Source organism: Eleutherodactylus coqui, chromosome 12 (assembly GCF_035609145.1).
Source record: "Eleutherodactylus coqui strain aEleCoq1 chromosome 12, aEleCoq1.hap1, whole genome shotgun sequence".
NCBI classification, from domain to species: Eukaryota; Metazoa; Chordata; class Amphibia; order Anura; family Eleutherodactylidae; genus Eleutherodactylus; species Eleutherodactylus coqui.
The window spans coordinates 116,686,735-116,713,606 of record NC_089848.1 but is presented as its reverse complement, the minus strand read 5'-3'; the positions used below and the strand labels follow the sequence as shown (position 1 = coordinate 116,713,606).

Sequence of the window (26,872 nt, the reverse complement as noted above, 5' to 3'; positions counted from 1 at the left end):
CAAGCCCCTTGAGGTATTTTTATCTAGCTTGATGTTACTCCGATAACAAGACCCAGGCAATGAGATTGACGACGGCGTACCTGGCCTTCAGACAGGCTCATTCACAATGTATGGGGTCCATCTGATCGCTTCCCCCAGTGTTGGCAGCACATCTCCCCATTCATGAAGGGACATGTGCTGCAGAAAATGATTTTTTTTCGGTCTACACCAAAGTTGCGATCAGCTGGTGACCAAGTGTTTGTTCCTTCGTTGGCCGATTGGGTGCTTCCTTCGCACAATCCTCTCTGCCGCTCTAGTCATTTCAGTGGGACTGTGCAAGGTTTTCTTTATGACAGTTTCGCTAAATGAGGCTCAATGAGTTTTCTTTTTGGGCATTTTTGACCCCGATGACATATTTTCCAGAATGTACCTGTGATGCTTTTAAGGTCTTTTTCACACCTCCGTTCCCTTTGTCGTGTGTCGCAGTTTTTGGAGTTCTTTAAATAGACCTTCTTCACATAATCTAGGTCTAAACTAGAATTACACCGCTTTACAGATATCAGGGGGAAATGCCTTCTCTGGAAATGAGACAACCAATTCCGCCATTGCCCGGCAGTAACCTCATTGGTGATGGAGGCAAATCAGGATGTGTGTAAATTACGAAATGGTACCCCCACACAAGGATGCGTTCGCTTTGCTTTATATCATGTTTTCATTTCTTATCCTCTTTTATTACATAAAGAAAAGGGCGTCAAACAGGATAAAGTAGCAGGACGCCGCAGGGTGCCAATCATGTAGCATCCCGTTACTGCAGGGTGCCAATCATGTAGCATCCCGTTACTGCAGGGTGTTCATTGTCCATATCAGGCAGCCCGCGCTCATCTGTCCTGTTGAAAAAACTGATTCCGATGGAAACTTGTCAAATTGAGACAAATACCCAAGCATGACGAAGTCTCTTAGAAAACCTACAGATTTGTTAACGGAACTGAAAGGGTGCGTTCACATGAGCAAGTGCAATGCCGGTCCAATCCCATCACACTTGTATCTCTGCACTTGCGATTTTCATGTGTGTGAAATTTGCCCATTATTCCCTATGGAAGCACTGGCATGAAACCCACATGTACATGCATGCAGGATGCAAATTTAGGTAAGAATGGGTGATTCTCCAAGAGAATCACCCAAAAATAGGGCATGCTGCAATCTTTCTCTCGCATTGCTTCTTGCACATATAAATGCACCCATTAAAAACAATGGCATCTCACAACGCTCATAAAGTGTGCGGGAAAATGCACCCAAAGGCCCCTGTCATTGAATGACAGCTGAGTGCTGCCTCTGATTGGTCACAGCGCTCAGCCAATCAGAGTTAGCGGGATCGGAGAGAAGAGACGGACAGCACTTCTAGGTGGGTTAACATTTTTTTTCTACCGTTAGGGATGATTTTTGGGAAAGGGCTTATATTTCAAGACCCTCACGTCCTCAGGAAATCATCACTGCAAGGGTTACCTTCATCCCATTGCTTTTAATAGGTCAGCAGCAGCGCCGACCCCATTGAAAGCAATGCTGTCTGTGACAGCTGTGGCAGGGGATTCTTTCATCCCTGCGGGGAGTCCCATCGTCACTGGCCACTGTGACAGTTCTGTCACGGTATTCAGTGATTAGGGGATTCCCCACGGATATTAACAGAACCCTTGGGGAGCTCCCTCATCCCCGCGGGGACTAAGGAGTTAACAGAGGGACATTTAAAAGGTGCTTCTGTAAGCAACGGGGGAACTTATTGGCAGCGCAGGAGTTTCCATTAACTCCTGCTCCCATAGCAGTCAATGGAAACTCCTGCAAAACGCGCACCTATGTCCTATCTTTTTCCGTGTATATGAACGCTTCTATAGGAACCCATTACGCAAAACACACACTTGTCTGACCAAAGCCTAAGGAGGATGAAAATACCAGCTTTGTGTAGTTGGGTAAATGCCATAACTGCGAATGTTTAATGTGTAACTGTTTGACCTCATCATTGTAACAGACATGGCACGGCCCCCATGGACATAGTGTCTATGACTTTGATCCCAGTTTGATAGTCATTCTAAGGTTCACATAAGTGGTCGCCACACTGGGAGGGACCTTTTACCGCAATTTCGAGCTGTGTTTTTGAACACGTCACAGCTTTTGACAGCGTTTTTAATGCACCTAATCACCCATCAAAAATAGAACAGACAGCGCTCGAAAATCTCGAAAAGTTTAGGCACAGGTATGTGAGGCCCCATTAAAATCAATGGGAGTGTTGCACCGCAATTAGTGGCATTCGGAATGCGGCGCTAATCGTGGTAAAAATCATGTCCTATGAGGAACGGTTAAAGGATCTGGGAATGTTTAGCAGAAGAGAAGGCTGAGAGGAGACTTAATGCTGTCTACAAATATCTGAAGGGCTGTCACACTGCAGAGGGATCAGCCCTATTCTCATCTGCACAAGGAAAGACTAGAAGCAATGGGATGAAACTGAAAGGGAGGGGACAGAGATTAGATATTAGACAGTGAGGGGATCAATGAGTGGAACAGGTTACCACGGGAGGTGGGGAGTTCTCCTACAATGGAAGTCTTCAAACAAAGGCTGGACAAATATCTGTCTGAGATGATTTAGTGATCCTGCACTGAGCAGGGGGTTGGACCCGATGACCCCGGAGGACCCGATGACCCCGGAGGTCCCTTCCAACTCTACCATTCTAAGATTCTAACCACCTCTCCCCAGAACCATTTGAAAATACAAAGAAGACATGTTAACAGGATGCTAAAACGTGATCTGAGCCGCGCCCAATGATGGCCTCCTGAGAATGAAGAATCCATTAGGACTGAGCCGCATAACCGATATAAATTGAAATATCAAAGGTATTCTGTTTCTTACAGAAGAGGTAAGCGCTGCAGACATCGGACGCGATCCCCCACGGGGCCGCATAATAGGATATAGAAAACTAATCAGACTTGTGTCTGTGATAAGTGATTCCCAGGTTTTTGAAGGCTTCAAAGATAAAGAGTACCTGAAAGAATGACGTTCAGCTCTCATGTTGCGTCCAGCCCAAGCACAGTGCCAGGGATGTTGGGATGTGAGCGCCCTGGAGGCATCGCGTTCCCAGAGGCTCTTGCTTGTTTACAGTAATTGTAAACGGCATTTAAAGCAGAGGCGATCGAAGGGCGGACTTGTTATTGACAATGCATTATCTAGATGAAGGAGAATCAAAAAGAGAAGAGAACACGCCACTTAACATTTCAGAAGTTCATATAGTAAGTAGCTGCTCTCAGGCCGGAGGACGGCGCTCAGCTTTATTTAGACCTTGGAAGCTTCTCTGCGGCTCCTCGGGGAGCTGCCATATCTGGGATGTTACATCATATCCTGGCATAAGAACAGCCAATACATATGAGTGAGGGAAGCCAATATGTGAACCCATTTGTGCCCCTGTTTTAAGAAATCAATGCTAGATTCATTTCGGCTTCAGTGCAGTGCTTCTTCAGGTCATCCCAGAGGTTAAAGAGTGAAATCTGCAAACTAAATAGGCGAAGGAGAAAATGAAGATTGACAGAATGGGACTCGGCTTGAGCACTATAGATGTTACTGTCAATGACGGACAGATTCTCCTTGTGAAGAGCACTTAGTAAGTGTGAAGACAAATTCCTTGCACTAGTCCTCTGCAAACAGTATAATGCCTCCACAGCACCATCTATTGGAAGGTAGCTTCCCTATGAGTCAGTGTTGGACCTTTTCACAGGCCTTGCATGACTGGCAGTGACAAGCAAACTTTTCAAAAGTTCGGTGGACGGTTCACTGAATTTGGGCAACAAATTAGGTTCGGTCTGATTTAGTTTGAGCTGAACTGAAACTTCAACAATATCCCTAAAACTGGTGTACAGCACTGTCTAAGAGCCATCAAGGCCCTCCCTATATAACACTCCTGGGTCACGTAGGAGTGTATCTAAGTAATATAGAACAGTTTTTAAGGCAAAGTAAAAGAAGAAAGATTAAAGGAAAAACAAGACAATAGATTCCTTTTTTTTCTTTCTACTTTCTTTTACTCTTTACTTCTTATTCTTCCTTTTCTTCCTCCTCCTCTTCTTCCTTCTTCTCCTCCTCCTCCTCCTATTCTTTCTTCTCTTCCTTCTCCTCTTCTTCCTTCTCTTCCCCCTCCTCTTCCTCATATTCTTCCTTCTCCTCCTCCTATTCTTTCTTCTCCTCCTCCTCCTATTCTTCCCCCTCCTCCTCCTCTTATTCTTCCTTCTCTTCCCCTTCTCTTCCTCATATTTTTCCTCCTCCTCTTCCTTCTATTCTTCCTCCTCTTCTTCCTTCTCCTTCTCCTCCTATTCTTCCCCCTCCTCCTCCTCCTCCTATTCTTCCTTCTCTTCCCCTCCTCTTCCTCATATTCTTCCTTCTCCTCCTCCTCCTATTCTTCCTTCTCCTCCTCCTCCTCCTCTTCTTCCTTCTCCTCCTCCTCCTCCTCTTCTTCCTTCTCCTCCTCCTCCTCTTCTTCCTTCTCCTCCTCCTCCTCTTCTTCCTTCTCCTCATCCTCCTCTTCTTCCTTCTCCTCATCCTCCTCTTCTTCCTCCTTCTCCTCCTCCTCCTCCTCTTCTTCCTTCTCTTCCCCTCCTCTTCCTCATATTCTTCCTTCTCCTCCTCCTCCTATTCTTTCTTCTCCTCCTCTTCTTCCTTCTCTTCCCCCTCCTCTTTCTCATATTCTTCCTTCTCTTCCTCCTATTCTTCCTTCTCCTCCTTCCCCTATTCTTCCTTCTCCTCCTTCTCCTATTCTTCCTTCTCTTCCTCCTCTTCTTCCTTCTCTTCCTCTCTCCTCTTCTTTTCTTTTCCCTTCTTCTTCTTCTTTTAAGAAGGAAAAATAAAAAGTAAAAAGAAAGGAGAAGACGAATTTCAGTGGGTTCTCATGAAATTGAACCTTTAGGAAACTTCAGTCTGAAAAGAGGTTCAACTATTTTGGTTCACTCAACACAGGAGAAATAAGACGAAAAACTCTGAAACGGACTGTCTGTGTGTCGTCTTTTCATTCTGGATAAAAGGTTATCAAAATCATGACCTATAAGTGTTCATTTCTGAAATGGGGAAAATTCTACATCTGCAGCCTTCCCTCACGCATGGTGACAAATGTACTAATCCCCTCTAATAGACAGCGCAAACGTAGATGAGACCGTTTATACACCAGATTTATCACAGTCACTAACAGTTGATGGTACGTCTTGTGCATCTTTAGACACTCTAGTCCAGTGATGGAACCTTTTAGAGGCCGAGGGCCCAAACTGCAACTCAAAACCCACTTATTTACCGCAACGTGCCAACACGTCAGGGGGCGGGGCTTATCACCACGTATGATTTAACCCTGTCGTTCTAAAAAGGACCGAGCCGCTTAACAATAGACAGGGTGCAGATTGTGACTGCTTTTTAGATGCGGAAATACTGCAGAATTTCCGCATCCAAAAAGCAGTCAAAATCTGCACCCTGTCTATTGTGAAGCAGCCCTGCCATCCAGTCTAATAGTGATACCCTACAGCAGCCCCCAGAGTCATAGTGACATCCCACAGCATCCCCCAGAGTAATAGCGACACCCCACAGCAGCCCCCAGAGTAATAGTGACACCCCACAGCGGCCCCCAGTGTAATGGTGAAATCCCACAGCGGCCCCCAGTGTAATGGTGAAATCCCACAGCGGCCCCCAGTGTAATGGTGACATCCCACAGCAGCCCCCAGAGTAATAGCGACACCCCACAGCAGCCCCCAGTGTAATAGTGACATCCCACAGCAGCCCCCAGTGTAATAGTGACATCCCACAGCAGCCCCCAGTGTAATAGCGACATCCCACAGCGGCCCCCAGTGTAATGGTGACACCCTACAGCGGCCCCCAGTGTAATGGTGACACCCCACAGCGGCCCCCAGTGTAATAGTGACATCCCACAGCGGCCCCCAGTATAATAGTGACATCCCACAGCGGCCCCCAGACTAATAGCGACATCCCACAGCGTCCCCCAGAGTAATAGCGACACCCCACAGCAGCCCCCAGTGTAATAGTGACATCCCACAGTGGCCCCCAGTGTAATAGTGACACCCCACAGCGGCCCCCAGTGTAATAGTGACACCCCACAGCGGCCCCCAGAGTAATAGCGACATTCCACAGCGTTCCCCAGAGTAATAGCGACGCCCCACAGCGGCCCCCAGTATAATAATGACATCCCACAGCGGCTCCCCAGTGTAATAGTGACACCCCACAGCGGCCCCCAGTGTAATAGTGACATCCCACAGTGGCCCCCAGTGTAATAGTGACACCCCACAGCGGCCCCCAGTGTAATAGTGACATCCCACAGCGGCCCCCAGTATAATAGTGACATCCCACAGCGGCCCCCAGACTAATAGCGACATCCCACAGCGTCCCCCAGAGTAATAGCGACACCCCACAGCAGCCCCCAGTGTAATAGTGACATCCCACAGTGGCCCCCAGTGTAATGGTGACACCCTACACCGGCCCCCCAGTGTAATAGTGACATTCCACAGCGGCCTCCAGTGTAATGGTGACACCCTACAGCGGCCCCCAGTGTAATAGCAACACCCCACATGGCCCCCAGAGTAATAGCGACACACCACATGGCCCCCAGAGTAATAGCGACACCCCACATGGCCCCCAGAGTAATAACGACATCCCACAGCGGCCCCCAGAGTAATAGCGACATCCCACAGCGTTCCCCAGAGTAATAGCGGCACCCCACAGCGGCCCCCGGTGTAATGGTGACATTCCACAGCGGCCCCCAGTGTAATAGTGACATCCCACAGTGGCTCCCCAGTGTAATAGTGACACCCCACAGCGGCCCCCAGTGTAATAGTGACATCCCACAGCGGCCCCCAGTGTAATAGTGACACCCCACAGCGGCCCCCAGTGTAATAGTGACATCCCACAGCGGCCCCCAGTGTAATAGTGACATCCCACAGCGGCCCCCAGTGTAATAGTGACATCCCACAGCGGCCCCCAGTGTAATAGTGACACCCCACAGTGGCCCCCAGTGTAATAGTGACATCTCCCAGCGGCCCCCAGTGTAATAGTGACATCCCACAGCGGCCCCCAGTGTAATAGTGACACCCCACAGTGGCCCCCAGTGTAATAGTGACACCCCACAGTGGCCCCCAGTATAATAGTGACATCTCCCAGCGGCCCCCAGTGTAATAGTGACATCCCACAGCGACCCCCAGTATAACAAGTGACACCCCATAGCGGTCCCCAATGTAATAGTGACACCACACAGCAGCCCCCAGTATAATAGTGACATCCCACAGCGGCCCCCAGTATAATAGTGATACCCCACAGCTGCCCCCAGTATAATAGTGACACCCGAAAGTGGCCCCCATTGTAAAAGCGACATCCCACACCACCCCCCCCCCCTCTCCCTCTCACTCACAGTTGTGGTGCGCTCTGCGCTGTCCTCCTGCGCCTCTGCTGCCGCAGCTCTCATGGTCGGCGCTGTCTTCTGTCCCGGCGCTCTCAGCCGTGCCACTGTCCTGTATGCTGGGGCCTCTGGGCAGGCTCTGCGCTACCTGTGCCGCTACTCTTAGCCTCGCCGGCCGGCGCTCCCTTGCTTGGGCCTGCTGCTCTCAGCCTCGCAGCAGTCCCCCGCCCCAGCCAATTAGAAGCTTGGGGCCTGAAACAGTTGGGTGTCAGGTGTATAATGTCGCCACCCCTTACTTCCGGTGGTGACATAATACACCAGTACTGAGGAGATGTTGGCGGAGGAGGATCCCGACTGCACATTGACGTCACAATGTGCGCCGGGATTGGCGCTGCTAGCAGTGTAGCTGAGTGAATGCCGGCAGGGGAGCCACAGCCCCTGCCGATATTCACAAGTGGTGATCAGCCAATGGCAGCATGTGCCAACAGGGAGAGCCCTGAGTGCCGCAGGTTCGCCACCACTGCTATAGTCTAACTTTTTACCACCTACTAGTTGTCTTATTTTACACTGGTGTTTGCATCAAACTTTGAGCATTTATGCCACACCCCTTTCATGTGAAGCCATGTCCTTTCTACTAAGCCATGCCTCCTTGTCAGATTAGGGCCAAAATTGTATCTTTTTGAAGTTTTACGCTGAGGCCTGTTACTTTTTAAAAAAGGGAAAGGTCTCTCTCACCTCTTAATACATTTGTCGCACTGACACTTGCACAAAGTGTACTTAGACCAATGTATGAAATAAGTCTGCTATTTGTAATGCATCTCATAGTCCCCTACTAAGCTATCATCTAGCCTAACTGGGGCTTATCTCCTTATTGGAAGCCCATAATGGGAAAGTTAGTTTTAGATGTCATTTTGCTTCTGCTCTATTATGTTGCATGGGCAGTGCTGGTACCTTCAGCATTAACTAGACAGGTACGGACGGGCTCAGTGTAGGTAGGACTGACCATGATTGGGTTTCAAGGGGGTTTAGGACAGGTAGATAGTATGAGGTCTGCAGTGGGAGTGTGGAAGGAGCAAAGGGGTTTATTAGGAAGAGTAGGAGGAAGGGGAGGAGCTGAGTAATGTGAGCGGCAGGAAGTGCTGGGTGACCGCCATTTTTGCCTTCGGCGACCACCTTTGTGTATCTTTAAAATGTTATGTTTATGTATATTATTAAATAACCAATAGAAAATGAGATAAAGCAGCATCATGGTGTATTATGTGATGTGTGGTATGGGGTGTGTTATACCACAGGTTTAGCCTGGCAGATAGGCCACAACCAGCTCTTCAATACCATGTCATGAAATGGAGCTTGGCTGTGTCATAGGTGCAGTAAGTGAGACACAAGTGATCAGGAAAGAAAACCGTAAAAAGAGTTACCAATGGATTTGACAATGAAAGAAAGAAAGAAAGAAGTTGTGCGACGCTCTTGGTAAATTCCTGATGTGCTTTGCTTGACTTTCTTCTAAGTTCTTGCACTTTTGTATTTCCAGGTTTTCACTGGTATCTTTACAGCTGAGATGGTCTTCAAGATTATTGCCTTAGACCCTTATTACTATTTCCAGCAGGGGTGGAATATCTTTGATGGCATCATTGTAACCCTGAGTTTAATGGAATTCTGCTTGTCCAGTCTCTCTAGTATGGGCAACCTGTCAGTGCTGCGCTCCTTCCGTCTGGTAAGCCGTATATACCAGTTTCTACATCGCCTGTCATGATTTATTTTTAATTCCAAGGAGAATAGGGTTCAACTGCTTGGCACTACACTAAGGCCTCATGCCCATGGTTGTGTTGGCTCCGCCAGCGGAATATCACAGTGAAGTCCGACACGGCGCCCCCCCAAAGACCCCATACTCACCTCTCTGGATTGGCCGCACAAGTCCTGTTCGGCACGCCGGCGTGCATGCGCAGTGCAGCGCATGATGCGCCAGCAGTGGGCAGTGACGTGTAATCACGTGATACTTTTGCTGTGCTCACAGCAGAAAAATCACGTGACGGACGGCTTTCCATTGACTACAATGGAAGTTCAGTAGAACCTAATAGCTACGGGATAACGCCGCGGATTTTCGCCGCATGAGACGCGGTAAATATCCGTCCATGGGCATTAGCCCATAAGCTGCAAATACCACTAAATACATAACCACATTACAGATATAATGGTAAACAGTCAACTTCCATTAAATAACTAACAAATTGATAGAAAGGGGATCGGACGCTGCCCACCAGGGCTGAACCGCCATTACACTGGATGATTATTGCCCACCAGGGCTGAACCGCCATTACACTGGATGACTATTGTCCACCAGGGCTGAACCGCCATTACACTGGATGATTATTGCCCACCAGGGCTGAACCGCCATTACACTGGATGACTATTGTCCACCAGGGCTGAACCGCCATTACACTGGATGATTATTGCCCACCAGGGCTGAACCGCCATTACACTGGATGATTATTGCTAAAATTCATTCAAACGGACATCATTTAGCGATAATCATCCGTATAAATGCAAAAAGATCGTTTACTATTCGCTCATTTCTTGTTACCGCTGACTCTCAGTCGGCATAAAACATATCGCTGGATGGCGGGATGCTTGCTCAGTGTAAATGCTCCCCGCTCAGTGCCTCACATAGATGGTGAAGCGCTGAGCGAGAAGCTCGCGGTCCAGCGGTGTTCTCTGCCTGCCTAAACACTAATGACCTTAGCAGTGATGCCAGCGCTCAATGACTCTTGTCCCGTCTAAATGGGACACTACCATGTACATGGGAACGGGAGGAGGTAGGTGAGGATAGAAGGCGCACATCTTGTGGTGGCAGCAGGTTATGGTAGGTTGTAGGCTTGTCTGAACAGGTGCATTTTCAGGTTCCTTTTGAAGCTTTCCCAGGTGATGGATGGAGATAGCAAGTTCCACAATATAGGCGAGGCACGGGAGAAATTATGGAGTTGCTTATATGAGAACACTAGGAGAGAGTAGAGGAGGAGGAGGTCGCCTTGCAAGGAACGGAGGTTAAGAGCAGGGAGGTATTGCGATATTAGGTCAGAGATGTATGGAGGTGACATGTTAGAGACGACCTTGTATGTCATTGTTAAAAACTGGATTCTGTGGGTAACCAGCCACCAGTGAAGGGATTAGCAGAGGGGAAAGGCAAGAAAGCCGGGTAGCAGAGTTGAGGATGGACTGGAGGAGCGCAAGGGCATTGAAAAGGAGGCCACAGAGGAAAATATTGCAGTACTCTAGCTGGGAGATGCTGAGGGCATGTGCTAGCATTTTTGTTGATTTGAGGTTGAGGAAAGATCATATCCAAAGAGATGTTTTTGATCTGGAGTCTGCAGGAGGTGGCAAGGACTTTATGAGCGATTTGAAGAAGAGGGCTGAGTCGGTTGTCACGCCCACAGCGTACTCGTGGAATTGGTGAGAATGTGGAGTCATTGATGGTGAGCGATAAGTATGATGGGAGTGAAGTAAGGACAGTAGGGGGATATGGCTAGTAGACACTCTGGAACTCAGGATAGAAGAGAGGTAATATCTGGGCCAGAAAGGTAGATTTGAGTGTCATCAGCGTGACGGTGCTTTTGTATCTCTTTAATTACGTGTAGAAAACTAAAACTTCTTTTGTTTTGTTTCAGCTTAGGGTCTTCAAGTTGGCAAAGTCTTGGCCAACGTTGAATACTCTCATCAAAATCATTGGCAATTCCGTTGGGGCTCTCGGTAACCTAACCCTCGTTTTGGCTATCATCGTTTTTATCTTCGCTGTTGTTGGAGTCCAGTTGTTTGGACGAAACTATATTGATTGTGTCTGTAAGATCAATGATGATTGCAAGTTACCTCGATGGCATATGAATGACTTTTTTCATTCGTTCCTCATCGTCTTTCGGGTTTTGTGCGGAGAATGGATTGAGACCATGTGGGACTGCATGGAAGTTAGCGGCCAACCTTTGTGCATCCTTGTCTTCATGCTGGTTATGGTTATAGGAAACCTCGTGGTAAGTAACAATATTTTTAGCATGTCTTGAATCATCACTTAGTAGATGGTTACAATGTATATAATGACTATATTAAGGTTTATTCCTATGTGCATTGAGATCCTCTGTCGGGGCTCCTTGGGAGTTTCCATTATAGCACACTATGCAGCACTAATCTTTTTGTCTGATTTGAAGGAACCCTGACGGACCCCACTATAAGTCAGTGGGGTCTGTTGGTCATTTGGATTCATCGTACAACATTTCTTTCATGGTATCAAGGCTTCAGTTATAAAGGAATAGTGTGAACATAACCTTGTTATTCTTGCACTATTATTTTGTTGTCACCCCTGCATTTAATGGCCAGTTGCTTCGGGCCCCCTCCAGGCTTACTGACCGAGCCTCTGCCCTTAGGAAGCTCTTCTTCGGAGTGAAGTGTGTGGGCATATGCTGATGATTGGTTATGGCAGTTTTTACCAACGTGTTTAACTTGCACTGTTCTGATATTTACTAACATATGTCTAGGTTTCAGGCTACCGTTTCCACCATATTGCCACTGGAAAGACTGCTAGTAGGATTACACTGGGGGTGTATTTGGTGCAATACAGCATTTACTGGCCACTGTCTTACCAAATCCAAGGTCTTTTTCTTGTCTGTTCTCCCTGAGGTCCGCTAATGAGGGGGTGTAGATGAGCTGGTATGATGTCTTCATACACTGTGCACACAGAGAAGAAGACATCCTGCTCTCTTAAGGCCTCATGTCCACGGCGTCTTACCGGTGTTTGTAAATACCAGCTCTGTGGTCATGCGCAGTTTGACTCTCCCTTTTTTTTTAATTCCCCGCTCTGTTTCATAGTTGGGTTGTGAATGAAATCACCGTCCATATGCAATGTATTGTGTATTGACAGCATTTGCATACGCTGCATATACAAAAGTGTAGGGCTCACCCTTCGTGGTACGCTCAGTAATAGAGCATGCTGCAATCTACTTCTGGTGCGAATCGACACACAGTGTCTACACGAACATGTGCATGGATCGATGAAAGTCCATTGACTATCACGCTACAGCTCATCGCAGGTGTAATACTCGGTGAAAAGTGCCCGTGGACATAAGCCCCAACTCTCAGAAGCAGTAGCAGCAGTTTAAATGCGATCCAGCACTGGGGTAAGGAAAAGCACTTACTAGAAGCTGCAGCAGCGTCTTTGTGTCACTCTGACTCCGCTTTCCTCCAGCAGCTCCTTCCCCTTTCTCCATAGTCTTCGTGGTCTGCAGCTGTAGTCTGATCTGTCTGCCTACGGACTTCTTTGTTCGGGTTTTATTAGTACATTCAGAGGTTGACCTCATTCATATCATATGAGTCTACTAATACTGCGCCTACCCATGGCAGCCAGGGGTCACATATTATTCACCAGTCATCATATATATATTATGCTCACATATAATAATCACTTACCTCAACCCCCACCACCCTGCCGCTCATTGCCTTGGCTGAAGCGTAGCTGTAAATCATCCAGCCGCAGCCGGTCAATGTGAAAGGTTCAACTAATAATTACATAAATTATCTTCAGAGAATGGAATCGCTTCAAAAATCATAAATGACCGACTTAATGGAAGCGAAAAAGTGGCAGAAAAGTAACTGTGAGAACCCATAAAGGGGGGCGATCTGAACCCCAGCATCAGATATGCTCTCTGCATTTATCACCATTGCGCTATTACTCTCTACGGCCGCGGAGGCGGCTCTGGTTCCAATCTAACATTTATTTTTTCCAGAAATTGATAAAGATAATAATCTGAGGTTTTCAGTCTGTTCTATCTACAGCCTATACGTGTCTCTCTGGTTATAGTATGAGGCATATGGCAGTGCTGTATGCATAGAGGCTGTATGGACTGGACCCACTGTGCCACTGACTGCTTTCACTTTGGGCTACTCCTGAGGACATCCTCTAGGGCAGGGGTGTCAAACTCATTTTCACCGAGGGCCACATCAGCATTATGGTGACCTTCAAAGGGCCGATTGTAAGACCGTCTAGTAAGGGCCCGTTCACACCAGCGTATTAGCGTACATATTATGCAGTGAATGGAACCCATTGCTTTCAGTGAGTCATTCACATATTGTATATTGTCACACAGCAGGCCCTATATTGTTACATACTGCGCACCCCAATAGGCCACTGAAGTGAATGGGCCGCGCAAATACCTGGTCACTACGCAGGAAACCGATGTACTCACTGCATATTAGCGCACCATCTCAGGGGCCCATCTGCGTTTTTTCCGTGCCCAAATATGCAGGCATAAGCGATTTTCGATTTCGCAAATACGCAGCGTATCTGTGCGACCGAAATACGATTACACCCGTGTGAACGAGCCCCAATAGTGACCCTGATAGTGGCCCCAGTAGTAACAGTGTCCCCCACAGTGGCCGCAGTAGTAACAGTGTCCCCCACAGTAATATATACCCCCTCACTAGTAATAACCCCCCCGCAACATCATCCCCAGCAGTAACATTAACTCCCCCCCCAGCAGTAATATTAATTAACCCCCCCGAGCAGCAGTAATATTGATTACCCCCCCCGAGCAGCAGTAATATTAATTAACCCCCCCGCAGTAGTAATATTAATTAACCCCCCTGAAGTAGTAATATTAATTACCCTCCCAGTAGCAGTAATATTAATTAACCCCCCCCCCCCCAGCAGCAGTAATATTAATTACCCCCCCAACAGTAGTAAAATTAATTAACCCCCCGAGCAGCAGTAATATTAATTACCCCCCCGAGCAGCAGTAATATTAATTAACCCCCCCCCAGCAGCAGTAATATTAATTTACCCTCCCCCAGCAGCAGTAATATTAATTAACCCCCCCCAGCAGCAGTAATATTAATTACCCCCCCAGCAGTAGTAATATTAATTACCCCCCCAGCAGCAGTAATATTAATTACCCCCCCCCAGCAGCAGTAATATTAATTAACCCCCCCCCCAGCAGCAGTAATATTAATTACCCCCCCAGCAGTAGTAATATTAATTACCCCCCCAGCAGTAGTAATATTAATTAAACCCCCCCCCCAGCAGCAGTAATATTAATTAACCCCCCCAGCAGTAGTAATATTAATTACCCCCCCCCCAGCAGTAGTAATATTAATTAAACCCCCCCAGCAGCAGTAATTTTAATTAACCCCCCCAGCAGTAGTAATATTAATTAACCCCCCCAGCAACAATAATATTAATAAACCACCCCCAGCAGCAGTAATATTAATTAACCCCCCCCCCAGCAGCAGTAATATTAATTAACCCCCCCAGCAGCAGCAGTAATATTAATTAACCCCCCCAGCAGCAGTAATATTAATTAACCCCCCAGCAGTAGTAATATTAATTACCCCCCCCCAGCAGTAGTAATATTAATTAAACCCCCCCAGCAGCAGTAATATTAATTAACCCCCCCAGCAGTAGTAATATTAATTAACCCCCCCCCAGCAACAATAATATTAATAAACCCCCCCCAGCAGCAGTAATATTAATTAACCCCCCCCCCAGCAGCAGTAATATTAATTAACCCCCCCAGCAGTAGTAATATTTACCCCCCCCAAGCAGCAGTAATATTAACCCCCCCCAGCAGTACTAATAATAATTACCCCCCCCCAGCAGTAGTAATATTAATTAACCCTCCCCCCCCCGGCAGCAGTAATATTAATTAACCCCCCCAGCAGTAGTAATATTAATTAACCCCCCCCCCCCAGCAGTAGTAATATTAATTAACCCCCCCCCCCCCAGCAGCAGTAATATTAATTAACCCCCCCCAGCAGCAGTAATATTAATAAACCCCCCCAGCAGCAGTAATACTAATAAACCCCCCCAGCAGCAGTAATATTAATTAACCCCCCCCCCCCAGCAGCAGTAATATTAATTAAACCCCCCCAGCAGCAGTAATATTAATTACCCCCCCCCCCCAGCAGCAGTAATATTAATAAACCCCCCCCAGCAGCAGTAATATTAATTAACCCCCCCCAGCAGCAGTAATATTAATTAACCCCCCCAGCAGTAGTAATATTTACCCCCCCAAGCAGCAGTAATATTAACCCCCCCCAGCAGTACTAATATTAATTACCCCCCCCCCAGCAGTAGTAATATTAATTAACCCCCCCCCCCAGCAGCAGTAATATTAATTAACCCCCCCAGCAGTAGTAATATTAATTAACCCCCCCCAGCAGTAGTAATATTAATTAACCCCCCCCAGCAGCAGTAATATTAATTAACCCCCCCAGCAGCAATAATATTAATAAACCCCCCCCCCCAGCAGCAGTAATATTAATTAACCCCCCCAGCAGCAGTAATATTAATTAACCCCCCCCCAGCAGCAGTAATATTAATTAACCCCCCCAGCAGCAGTAATATTAATTAACCCCCCCCCCAGCAGCAGTAATATTAATTAACCCCCCCCAGCAGCAGTAATATTAATTAACGCCCCCCCCCAGCAGCAGTAATATTAATAAACCCCCCCAGCAGTAGTAATATTTACCCCCCCCCAGCAGCAGTAATATTAATGACCCCCCCCCCCCAGCAGTAATATTAATGACCCCCCCAGCAACAGTAATATTAACCCCATTCCCCCCCCAGCAGCAGTAGTAATATTAACCCCTTCCAGCACCAATATTAACCCTCCCCCAACCCTTAGCCTAGGGTCACACAGGGCGGTTTTGCCGCAGCAGATCTGCCCGCGGCAAACCGCCTGCGGCCGCTAATCCCGGGATTGGCCAGCCATGTGGATGAGATTTCTCAGAAATCTCGTCCACACGGGACGGCTAATCCGCTGCGGTAAATCCGGTTGAAACCGCGGCTGCGGCGGCCGCAGCCGCGGTTTCGAGAGGAGTCGCATGTCCATTCTTTTTTTCATTCCGCTGTGGCCGCGCTCTCCTCTATGGGCCGCAGCGAAAGAGCGAGCGGCCGGGCCGCTTCGGCGGAAATCTCGCGGTTTTTGCTGCGGCCAAACCGCGAGATTTCCGACGGGAATCCGCCGTGTGTGAACCCCCCCTTATACTTACCTGCTCCCTGCAGTCAGCGCTGCTCTCCTTCTGCTCTCGCTGATCCCGGTTACACACTGACATCAGTGTGAGCAGCACGGCACGCTTCCTCCCCGAGTCCTCTCCTGCGGAACTGAAGAGCAGGGGACTCGGGGAGGAGGAAAAAAGCTCTCCCAGACCTTGGGCGACGCAGAAATCAAAAGGTTATGCGATGTAAATTTTATCTTTTTCTAAAAATAAGGGGTTTTATAGTGTAAAAGCCGAGAAACCTAAAAAAATATGATCTTGGTGTTGTTGTAATCGTACCAACCCGGAGAAAAAAGGCATCATGTGATTTATGGTGCATGATGAATACTGTAACAAAACAATGGCGGAACTGATGGGATTTCTCTCCCTGTTATAAAAGTTATACAATACATTACTGGTACCAACAAATGGTGCTGATAAAAACTACAAAACCCAACCCCCATACGGCGACAGAAGAATAGAAAAGTTATGGCAACTGAAAAGTGGCTGAAAATCCCTCGAAATATCATCCCGTCCTTAGATCCAAAATATGCCAGGTCACTAAGGGGTTAAAGCAGCGCAGGACTCAGGCCCGCAGATATACGGTAAAGGCATTCTTGTAGCGTGTCGCATTATATTGTGGATATCTACCATGTGAGGTGCTGCAGCAGCGAGAGCCTTTAACTCCCCCCAGGAGTCGGTGCTTCGTTGTGACGGCGTCCTCCGCACCCTCTATGGCGCCGTGCCGCGAGATACTATAATAATAACATGCTTATCGCCCCCCTTCTCCCCGGCTCGCCAGTTGCTACAGTAACAGGGCCGCACTGGTTTGCTGTATTTTAGGCAATATCGTCTAAATTCAGCTGTAGATGCATAACAACAATAGAAGGAACCTAGAAGATGGCGGCATCCGACCTCCGCCGCCTCTCCTCTATTCATCTGTGATAGATATCTGTTTGTCCCAGGAAGTTTTTTTAAAACTCTTTGTATTTACTAAAGTTTTTAAGGGTTTTTACTGGAGACTCAAAAACAATGATTCTGCCATGGAATGATAAGGAGATAAGCCAGCGCACTCCGCCGCTCCGAAGCCGCAAAAACCCATCTGCCATTCATTGCGCACAGGTACTCCTAGCCATTCACAGCCGCAATTCTGTCATGACTGGCATATGACTGCGGCTGGCTTCTTCCAGGTTTGGCGCCGTAGGGACCAGCGCTGGGGGGGGGGGGGGGGTGACGACTTGTCTGGATTTCACACTATTTCACAGTGGTAGATTATTTTTTGAGTCCCAGAAGCCCCCTTTAAGGGTTGCCAGTTATAGACGATTGGCCATCAATAGTAGATCGTGGGGGTCTGCCACCGTGACCCCCTAGTGATCAGCTGTTCGCTATGCAGTGAGCTAATCTCTGCAGGAAACGGCGTTATCCCCACTGCCCTGGCCTGAAATTCACTTAAATGGGAACGTCTTTCCTAGGCCTCACGTCCACGGGCCCGCAGACAGAAGGCCAAAAAATACTCACCTGTCTGGACGCTGCGGGGCTCTCCTCCATAGCAGCCGGATCTTCTTTCTTCTGCCTGGCGGGTGCGCTCGAAAAGCCAGCAGCGTGCCGCACATGCACCTTGCTGACTTTTTTTTAACTCCTGCTTTTCTGTGGTCCGTGGCACGGACGCAGTGACAGCTGCGTCTGTGCCACGTATCCGGATGGCTTCCATTGGCATCGATGGAAGCTGCGGGAGCTGTTTGTGCCGGGGAACCGCACAAAAATGGAGCATGCAGCGGGTGTTTTCCCGCGTGAGCAACCCGCACGCCAGGGGAAAATTACATTCACAGGTATTTGATTACCTGCGGGTGCCCAATAATTCCCTATGGGCGCGGATCACACGTGCGGGAGACCCTCGCGGATTTAAGAAATCTATTTTCCCCATGGACATTGGGCCTTAGGCCGGCTGCACATGGGTGGATTTGCATCGGCCTCTGAATTCCGTAGCACATACCTCCCATAGCATGCGATGGCAAAGCGTTTTTGCCTGTACAGGAGCGGAAAGCAATTGCGATTTTTGCTCGCGGAGGAGAAATCACGGCACGCTCTATTTCAGTGCGGATTCCGCACAGACGTCTTCCATTGAAGTCAATGGAAGCTGTCCGACCTGCGCACCTTCCGCAATGACATTGCGAAAAGGTTGCGGGTGCCCATATTGACGCCTAGCGACGACGCAGGAAAAGCAGGGATTTAAAAAACAAAACTGTACTGCGCATGTCTGGCGGCTCGCAGTGCGGACCATGTGCAGAAGAAGAAATGTCCGGTACGTGTGGACGCTGGCCAGGCACAGGGGTTAATCACGTTGCATGTGGAATCCGACCCGGTCGTGTGCAGCCGGCCTTAAAAGGGGGTTCTGGGCTTCTACTATTGATGACCTATCCTCAGAATAAGTCACCCATAGTTGATCATCGAAGAGTTTCTGCTCAGAATCTCTGCGATCAGCTGATCGCCTGGCCCACTGTCAGTGCAGCGGGGTCAGAGGTTGTCATCCCCTTTGCTGCAGGAAGTCTATTAGGCGGCTTCACTTCCATGGAAATCAGTGGAAGCAAAGCCGCTTATTACCCTTCCAGCTGTGACCATGATGAGGAGACAGAAGTGTAATAGGGGCCCTCACTCCCATTGATTTCAGTGGGAGCAAAACTGCCCATTAGACTTCCCAATCAATCCCCAATTATGATGTCCGGCCTGCTCCACTGACAGGGAATCAGCTGATCGCCTGGGATCCCCAGCGGTGGATCCCCAGCAATCAATAGTAAAATCGCAGAAATGCCTTTAATGCCATCCTCAACCTCTGGGAACGGAGCGGTCTGCTTCCTGCAGAAATTGGCTCGGTGCACAAATGCACCGGCCTGGTGAATAAGTCATCGGCGAGGATCCTGGGTGGCAGACTCCCGCCGATGTCCTGTTGTTGACCCGTCTTCGATTCCCTTAACATGTTAGTATACCATCAGATGGCAGAATGTTAATAGGGTTGTACGTTAATGGGTCGCGTCTGCTAGTTAAGCTCAGCGCAAGTGAAAGGGACTCGGCAGCAATACCGCGCACAAACTGCGGATATGGGGGACGCTGTTTCTGAAAGAAAGCAGCCATTTTTTTAGTCTTGGACAGTTTATTAAGCCTGGGTTCTCACATGCCGGATTCCCGGCTGAAATCTTGCGGTTTGGCCGTAGCGAAAAAACGCAAGATTTCCGCCGGGAGAAGTGCTGCTTCAAAACCTGCGGCACTTAGCCAGTGCTCCCATAGAGGAGAGCGCGGCCGTAGCGGATGAAGAAAAAAAATGAACATGCTGCAGCCGGCGAATCAGCGCCGCAGCGCCGGCTTCTGGCGGCTTTACCGCGGCAGATTCGCCATCCTGTGTGAACGAGATTTCTGAGTAACCTCGTCCACATGGCTGACTAATCCTGGGACTAGCGGCCGCAGGTGGATTTTCCGCGGCACATCCGCCCCGTGTGAACCCAGCCTTACAGTTAAGGTATCACCTAGATGTATTTACTGATGTAAACCAGCCAGTGAAACATTTTTCATTTTTCTAATCTGTTTTTATTTTCCGATTGTAGTTTTTTTTAATCCAATTCTGTCGCTTTTGCATTTCTGTGGGGGCGGCCATCTTGTCTCAGCATATAGTTAAAGGGGTTGTCATGGGTTAGAAAAACATGGCTGCTTTTTTCCAAACACAGCACCACCCTTGTTTGTGGGTTGTGTCTGGTATTGCAGCTCAGCTCCCATTCCCTTTAATTGAGCTAAGCTGCAATACCAGACACAACCTTATGGACAAGGGTGGCGCTGTGTTAAGAAAGCAGTCTTGTTTTTCTAACCCTAGACAGCTGACTTTAACAGCATTTAGAAATATGCTTTACAGCAGCATCGTGGGCCATAGACACAATGGACAGTACCTAACCCATTGACTTCTATGGAAGAGTCTTGTAAGTATGTGGTGTGACCTGAGCAGAGAGAAGGAAGAGATGGGCTCTGCTCATCACCTATAGACTTCTATGGGAGAGTGTTGTGGCATGTTCTGTGACTTGTGCAGGGATACAAAGGAGGTGAGCTGTGACCATCACCATAGACTTGTATGAGAAAGTGCTGTGGGCATTCTTAGAGCTGTGACCATCACCTAAGGACTTCTGTGGGAGACTGTTGTGGGCATGCTCTGTGACCTGTGCAGGGAGGGAGAGGGGGTGAGCTGTGACTATCAGCTATTGTGAAGGGTGGATCCTGTGTTTCTATCTACATATAGGTGTCACCTTTTATTGTAATCCTGCCTGTGATGATAATTAGATGACCCATAAGAAATCTTCTCTACAGAACAGGAAGTGAATCTTAGGCTTAGTGGTTTAGTGTGAGAACTGCAGGATTTTAGATTTTTTTTCAATGTAGATCCTGACATCAATAATGTAAAAACAAAAAAAATTCTTAAAATATGTTTAATATAAAAAGGTCCTTTGTGAAGAGGCCCCGTTGTGATGGCTCATCCCTTTAATGTGCCCTTCTCTACATCTGGCTGCGTCTGCTGATGCTCCTCACAGATGAATATTCAGTTGGTCGACATTGGATTACACACTTTATACTTATTACTTTCCCATGATTTATTTTCTCCGGGGAGCGGCGGGCGTCTCCATAGACTGCAAAACATAACAGAGAAGTGCCAATAACAGGTGTTAGACACGCGGCACATGAAAGGAGCGCCAGGCTTACCGCTCGGGCATCCTATTCTATCAAAGACTCTGCTTCAGATGAGCCCCTCCTGGCAGCTGCTAAATGCAGATGGTTCTCCTCTACCCAGAAAAGACCCCCATCAATTTAGGGATTTACTTCTTCCTGCAGAGCCGCCTCCCATTGGTAAGACGGACGCGCTAATGAATACCCGCAGCATGCCAGTGGCTTCAGCTCGGCACGAGAGGCTTCCCCTGCACCCTGCCTACAGTTACACCACTAACGCCCGCTCTCTGCCCTCAGGCTTTATGCTTGGTCCCCTACTAATATTGGTGGCTGTAACTAAGTGCACTAATTAATTGCCTTTCATGTAGAGCAAACATTAATTCGTGATTAATAAGCCTCTGAATTGTGACTCCACGGATGAATTGGACAGCAGCCTGATACCCGCAGCGGACTTTAGCTTTTTCTATAGCGGTTGCTTTTAAAGACTCCCGGCGAGTCTTCTGCAAAAACTAGAGAGGAAAAGATTTCCGTTTCCTTTTGCTGTTCGGAGACTGTCCATGTAGCGGTAGGTGTCTCCACCGGATGGCCCCCTCCAGCAGCATCTACTCAGTAGTGTTCGTGACTCTTATCTCTGCATGTCATCAGCTTTCTGTAGATCCAGACACAATGGAGGGGCTTATTTATGCATTTACTCTTTGCTCCTTGGAGCTCCATCTTTAAGATGACCCTACACCTTCAACAACTCTCCACCATAGGCTGTTTCCGCAGCGTTTGCCCCGGCTTCCCATACAAGTGAACATTTAGCTCAGCTGACAGCGGTTTTCCTCAGCTACCACATACATCTGACTGTGTGACAGCTCCTTCCTGTGGCATTCCCATACATCTGAATGTTCCCTCCGGCTGCCCCATGCACTGAGCATTCAGCATCTGTGTCCCCCTGCTTGCCCATACATGTGAACGTTCGGCTGGGTGGACAGCTGTAGTTTTTATTGATACCATTATAGGCTACAAGTTTTTGAACACTTTTCCTTCTGTTTTTTTTATTTTGTCAGGTTGTTCTAGAATGGCCTATTTTTTTTCCTGTGCATGAAAAATGTGCTATTTGGATATTTTGCACTGTTATGGACACGGCAATAACCATTATGTTCGTTTTTTTTTTTTTTATAGTTTTGACTTTTTTTTTACATGAAACTTGGCAAAGGGTTTTTTGAACTTTTAATATTTTTTTCCTATTTGTGACTTTTTTTTAAATTAAACTGATTTTTTCTATTTTTTTAGTCCCCATAGGAAACTTGAACTTGTGATCATCTGATTGCTTGTACTTCTATGGTAACCTATTAAGCCCTGCCATGGACAATGCTCAATAAACTATATTAGAGGCACAAAGTGGTAGATTCTCCCCAAGCACTAATGTAGTGTTAACCCTTTGTCTATCCTGGCAGGGGGGCTCCGAGAGCCTCGCTGGAGTCCAGGTAGTTGATACAGTTTATGAAGGTTTCTCCCAAAAGCACACCCAAGCAAATGAGCAAACTCTTCAGACAGCCGCAGCGTTTTACTCTGACGGCCGTGTGAGCCCAGCCCAAGGATTTTGCAAGACATTTGTTTTATGTTATTAGAAAGGTAAATAGTTCTGGATCCTTCTGGAAGGAGTCCCGGGTCCCTCTCTCATTTCCTCAGGTATGAAGTACAACCACAATATAATGTAGGCTTGATGTGGCGATAAAGTGAAGACATGAGCCCCTTTGGCTGCTCTCATACCGGCGTTAGGGTCAGTTCAGGGTTTCCAACTCTCTGCTCCATTTTTGGAGGAAAGAAGCTAAAATAAAACTGAAAAAATAGATGTTTTTTTTCCCCATTAACTTCAATGGGGTTTCAAAAACACTGAAAGCAAAAAGAAAGGCTACCGTTTGCCTCCATTCTGTCAGGTTTCCTTTTTTTCGGTTGGCAAAATAGCATAGTCTGCGGTGTTATTTTTCCGTCCAAAAAAAGGAAACCTGAAGGAATGGAAGCCGACGGCCGTTCAGTTTGCTTTTCGTAATAGGGAAAAAACGTATCAGTTTTGTTTCAGTTTTATTTCGGTTTCTGTCCTCCAAAAAGGAAGCAGAGAGATGGAAGCCCTGAACTGACCCTAACGCCAGTGTGAAAGCAGCCTAACCTCTGGGAGCAGTGCAGCGTCTGAGGAGCGGGCCCTAGCCTAGGCGACAGCAGGGATTAGAGGTAGGCCCTTGTCACGGCAGCTCTACCGTCTCTCACCCGGAGGGTAGCCAGGGGCACGCCAAGCGGAGCCTCAGGCAGGCTATTCAAGTGGAGGCAACCGAGGACTTGGTTACCTGGTTTCTTCTGCTGGATTGTCACGGGTGACGCCAACGTTCCTTCCTCTGCGGTCATGGTGGGTTACAGAAAGATAGTCCACACACAGAGTAGTTGAAAACAAAGGGAAAAAAAATGAATAGGGGCTCACCTCACCAGCAGTGCCTCCAGTACATGGGGGAAAAGCAATATCTGTTTCCCAGCAGGAGCTCCGTCCTCAGATGTTGGCAATCGGCTAAACTTCATGATAGAAACTAGATATGGAGGAGGGCTTCAACTGTTGACAAAGGCCACTGTCTGTCTGAAACGCGCTCAGCGTTTACCTGTTAGATGTATGCGGTTTAATCAATAAAGTTACTATTTTTAATGGTTGAAGCCCTCCTCCATATCTCCAGCTTCTCTCAGCCGGGAATGGTCGGCAGTGCTGCTTTACTTGTAATGCAAGATTTAACAGTTCCAAAGTACACAAGTCCAATACAGCATGGCTTTAGACAGAATTAGGGGTGAGACAGGGAGGCAGCACACAGGATGAATACCCGGCCCACAGTCCTAGTTATCTGTGCAGTTCCGCTCTCTCGACCTGTCAACACTCACTTGTCTTGTTTCTCAGTGCTGCATGGCAAACTCCTCTTGCTCACAGAGGCTTGTAGTTATCCCACGGTCTCCCAAGATAAAATAAGTCCAATGGAGACTGGCAATACCTTTCCTTCTCCTTCATTCCTAGTAGTGTAGGCCAGACTACTTGCAGACGGTTCTCTTCAACAACCACTTCACTCACTTGCTCTTACTGACCGACCGACTGACTAAGGCCGCCTGCAGATGGCCGGGTTGGATCCCCTGCAAGCAATCTAGCAGCGGGACCTGATCCACGCCCCCTGCAGGGACCAGTGCGAGTCTCACCTTCTCCCACGGCTCCAGCTCTGTGATATGCCGGCTGCCAGCCAGCCGGCGTATGTGCAGAGCAGAGCCGGGGTGCCGGGAGTGACATTTGGCGATTTGTTTTCCGCGTCTGCATTGGATTGCATTTTGTTACGCGGGCAGGGGTGGAAATCCCGCCGCAGAATTTCCGCCCGTGTGCAGGGGGCCTTGTTGACTTCCTGACTCACTGACTCTCCTGCACTCACATTCTGAAAACATTAATATCAAGCATGGTCAGGTGACCACAACACAAAAAGGATACATTTCCAGATAGAGACGACTCATGTAGACATTAACTCTTTTAGTGCCGCAGAGGTGCAGAAGACTATTACAAAAGACATTCTGAAGTGGCCCCTAGGTCGGGGCCACTGCAGTTTCACAAAAGGATATTACAAAGTCCTTGGCTATTCAGCTGGTAGAGGACAAAAAGTGATGGACTTGTAACCCCATGGGGGAAGAGGGGGGGTGGGGGTTGTTGTTCTTTTCGCAGTTTTCCCCCCCAATTTTTTCATTGAAGAGGCAGAAGACGTTCGGGACGGGTTCCTGGCAGATTTTATTAAATAGATGGATGATTTGCTTGTTTAAACTGAGAAAGTGCTGAAGGGATTTTAATAGAATTCCACCTCAATTTGGTGCAAAGTCAAAGATCTTGAGCAACATGTCTGTGTGTTCTATAATGCCTGCCCATACGGCCCGAGACGCCACTACATGGAGCGCTCCACAGACTGTGGGCAGAACATCCATGGTGTGCTCTAGCAGAATGAAGCTGCGGAATCCTGAAGGTCTTCCAAAAGATTAGTCCCAAAAACCCTTGATTTTTCTGACCTTTAAACAGGATGTCCCTCAATCCGGTTGCACCAATGTAATTGGTAAAACTTAAAGGGAATGTGTCACCAGAAAACGCCCGATCCTGCAAATCAAGTTTTTACATTAAACATAAGTTAAAATAATTCTCGGTGATTCATTTTTTGATGTCATGAACTGTATTCTGTTAAATTCTGCAGCTTTCCCTTTGACTATTGAAGGTGCTTTCACACGGGGTGGAATGTTGCTCAGCAGCGGTGCAGAATGTGCCGTCCTGGAATTCCACACCAAAATCCACACGGTTACTGTATTCTGATCAAAATCTGCATGTTAGCAGCGCAAATTTAGGTGCTGAATGTGATAATTGTCACAGCTCACCTCCTCCCTGCCTTGCACAGATCACAGAACATGCTCACAACAATCTCTCATAGAAGCCAATATGTGGTGGTCACAGCTCACCTCCAACCCTCCCTGCACGGGTCACAAAGCATGCCTACAACACTCTCCCCATAAGTTCTCATCCTATGTGATGTGTTTATGGCCGTCCATGAGGCTGTTTGCAAGCCTCTCTTTTAATGTTATTTAGCGCATATTAGGCAAGATGGCCGCCCCCATAGTAACGTACAGACCATACTATAAAAAAATCTACAAATCAGAGAATAAAAAGGGATTAAAAATAAGGGAAATGTTTCACTACCTGGATTTAATTAGTTTGTACATATGTACTATATACACATGTGATACTTTCTTCTTAGAAACACTAGGGGGCGCTAATCACGGTTAGTACACGCTGCAACGGAAGTCCAAAAAACGTTGTTTTTTTTTACAAAAGTAAATAAGAATTGTGTTGAGCTTTACATTAGCCCAGTGTTCCCCAACTCCGCTCCTCAGGGACCCCAACAGGTCATGTTGTCAGGATGTCCTCAGTGTTGCACAGGTGATGTAATTATTGTCAGTCCTCAGACATCACAGGGGTTCTTACTATAGGAGATCCTGAAAACATGACCTGTTGGTGGTCCCTGAGGACTGGAGTTGGGGACCCCTGCCGTAGACGATGTCGTTACATCTTCAGTGATCGGATATCCCCTTTAATAAAGTGTTATTGTTCTTTCTGTATCTGCACTAATATCCGCTCTGTTAAAAGCTTCATGTCTGGGCCTTGTTTGGTAAAGCCTTGATGGAATCTAATGACTGCGGCCCGTTATTGCCGCTGCTCTTTGAAGTCTGCTGGCTTCTTTGATGCCGGAGTGTGAATGCAGCGCAACAATAAATGAATAGAAACCACAGGAATAGAGAAGCAATGTGCATCCTTGATTAGTGACATTTGGAAGATTGCACTAATTGTATCGCTGTAACAAAGAGCGCTGAGAGGAGGCGATCGTGTCCTGCATGTCATTCTAAAGCAACGATGGCGTGAACGTTCTTAACCTCTATCCGCAATGTCTGTGATCCTACACAATAATTAACATCGATGTACCGGCCGTCAGGGGGCCGCTTACTGCAGTTTCCATTTACAGGGGGGATGTACATAGGCCAGGCACAGAAAAACATAGAAAATAAGGGCAGTAAACTTGGCCATCACAAGTGGAACTTTTTTTTTTAAAGGGAATCTGTCATCAAATTTTTACCATGCGATCCACAATAAACCTTTAACAGCGCTGCTAACGAGATTTCCTTATGGATATTTGTTTTTTTCGTTTTTTACAAATCAGCTTTTGAAATTTTCCTACATTGTA

The 26,872-nt window shown here is 47.6% G+C and overlaps 1 protein-coding gene across 3 annotated transcripts in view; it reads left to right on the top strand.

Annotated features, from left to right (window-relative positions):
- LOC136587207 (sodium channel protein type 5 subunit alpha-like) overlaps positions 1–26,872 on the top strand; it is a 509,047-nt gene that overhangs the window by 293,476 nt on the left and 188,699 nt on the right. For all 3 annotated transcript variants that reach the window (XM_066585757.1, XM_066585756.1, XM_066585758.1), the window contains 2 exons: positions 8,926–9,108; positions 11,057–11,413. In XM_066585757.1, coding sequence (XP_066441854.1) covers positions 8,926–9,108; positions 11,057–11,413 — 540 coding nt within the window. The remainder of the gene's footprint in view (positions 1–8,925; positions 9,109–11,056; positions 11,414–26,872) is intronic.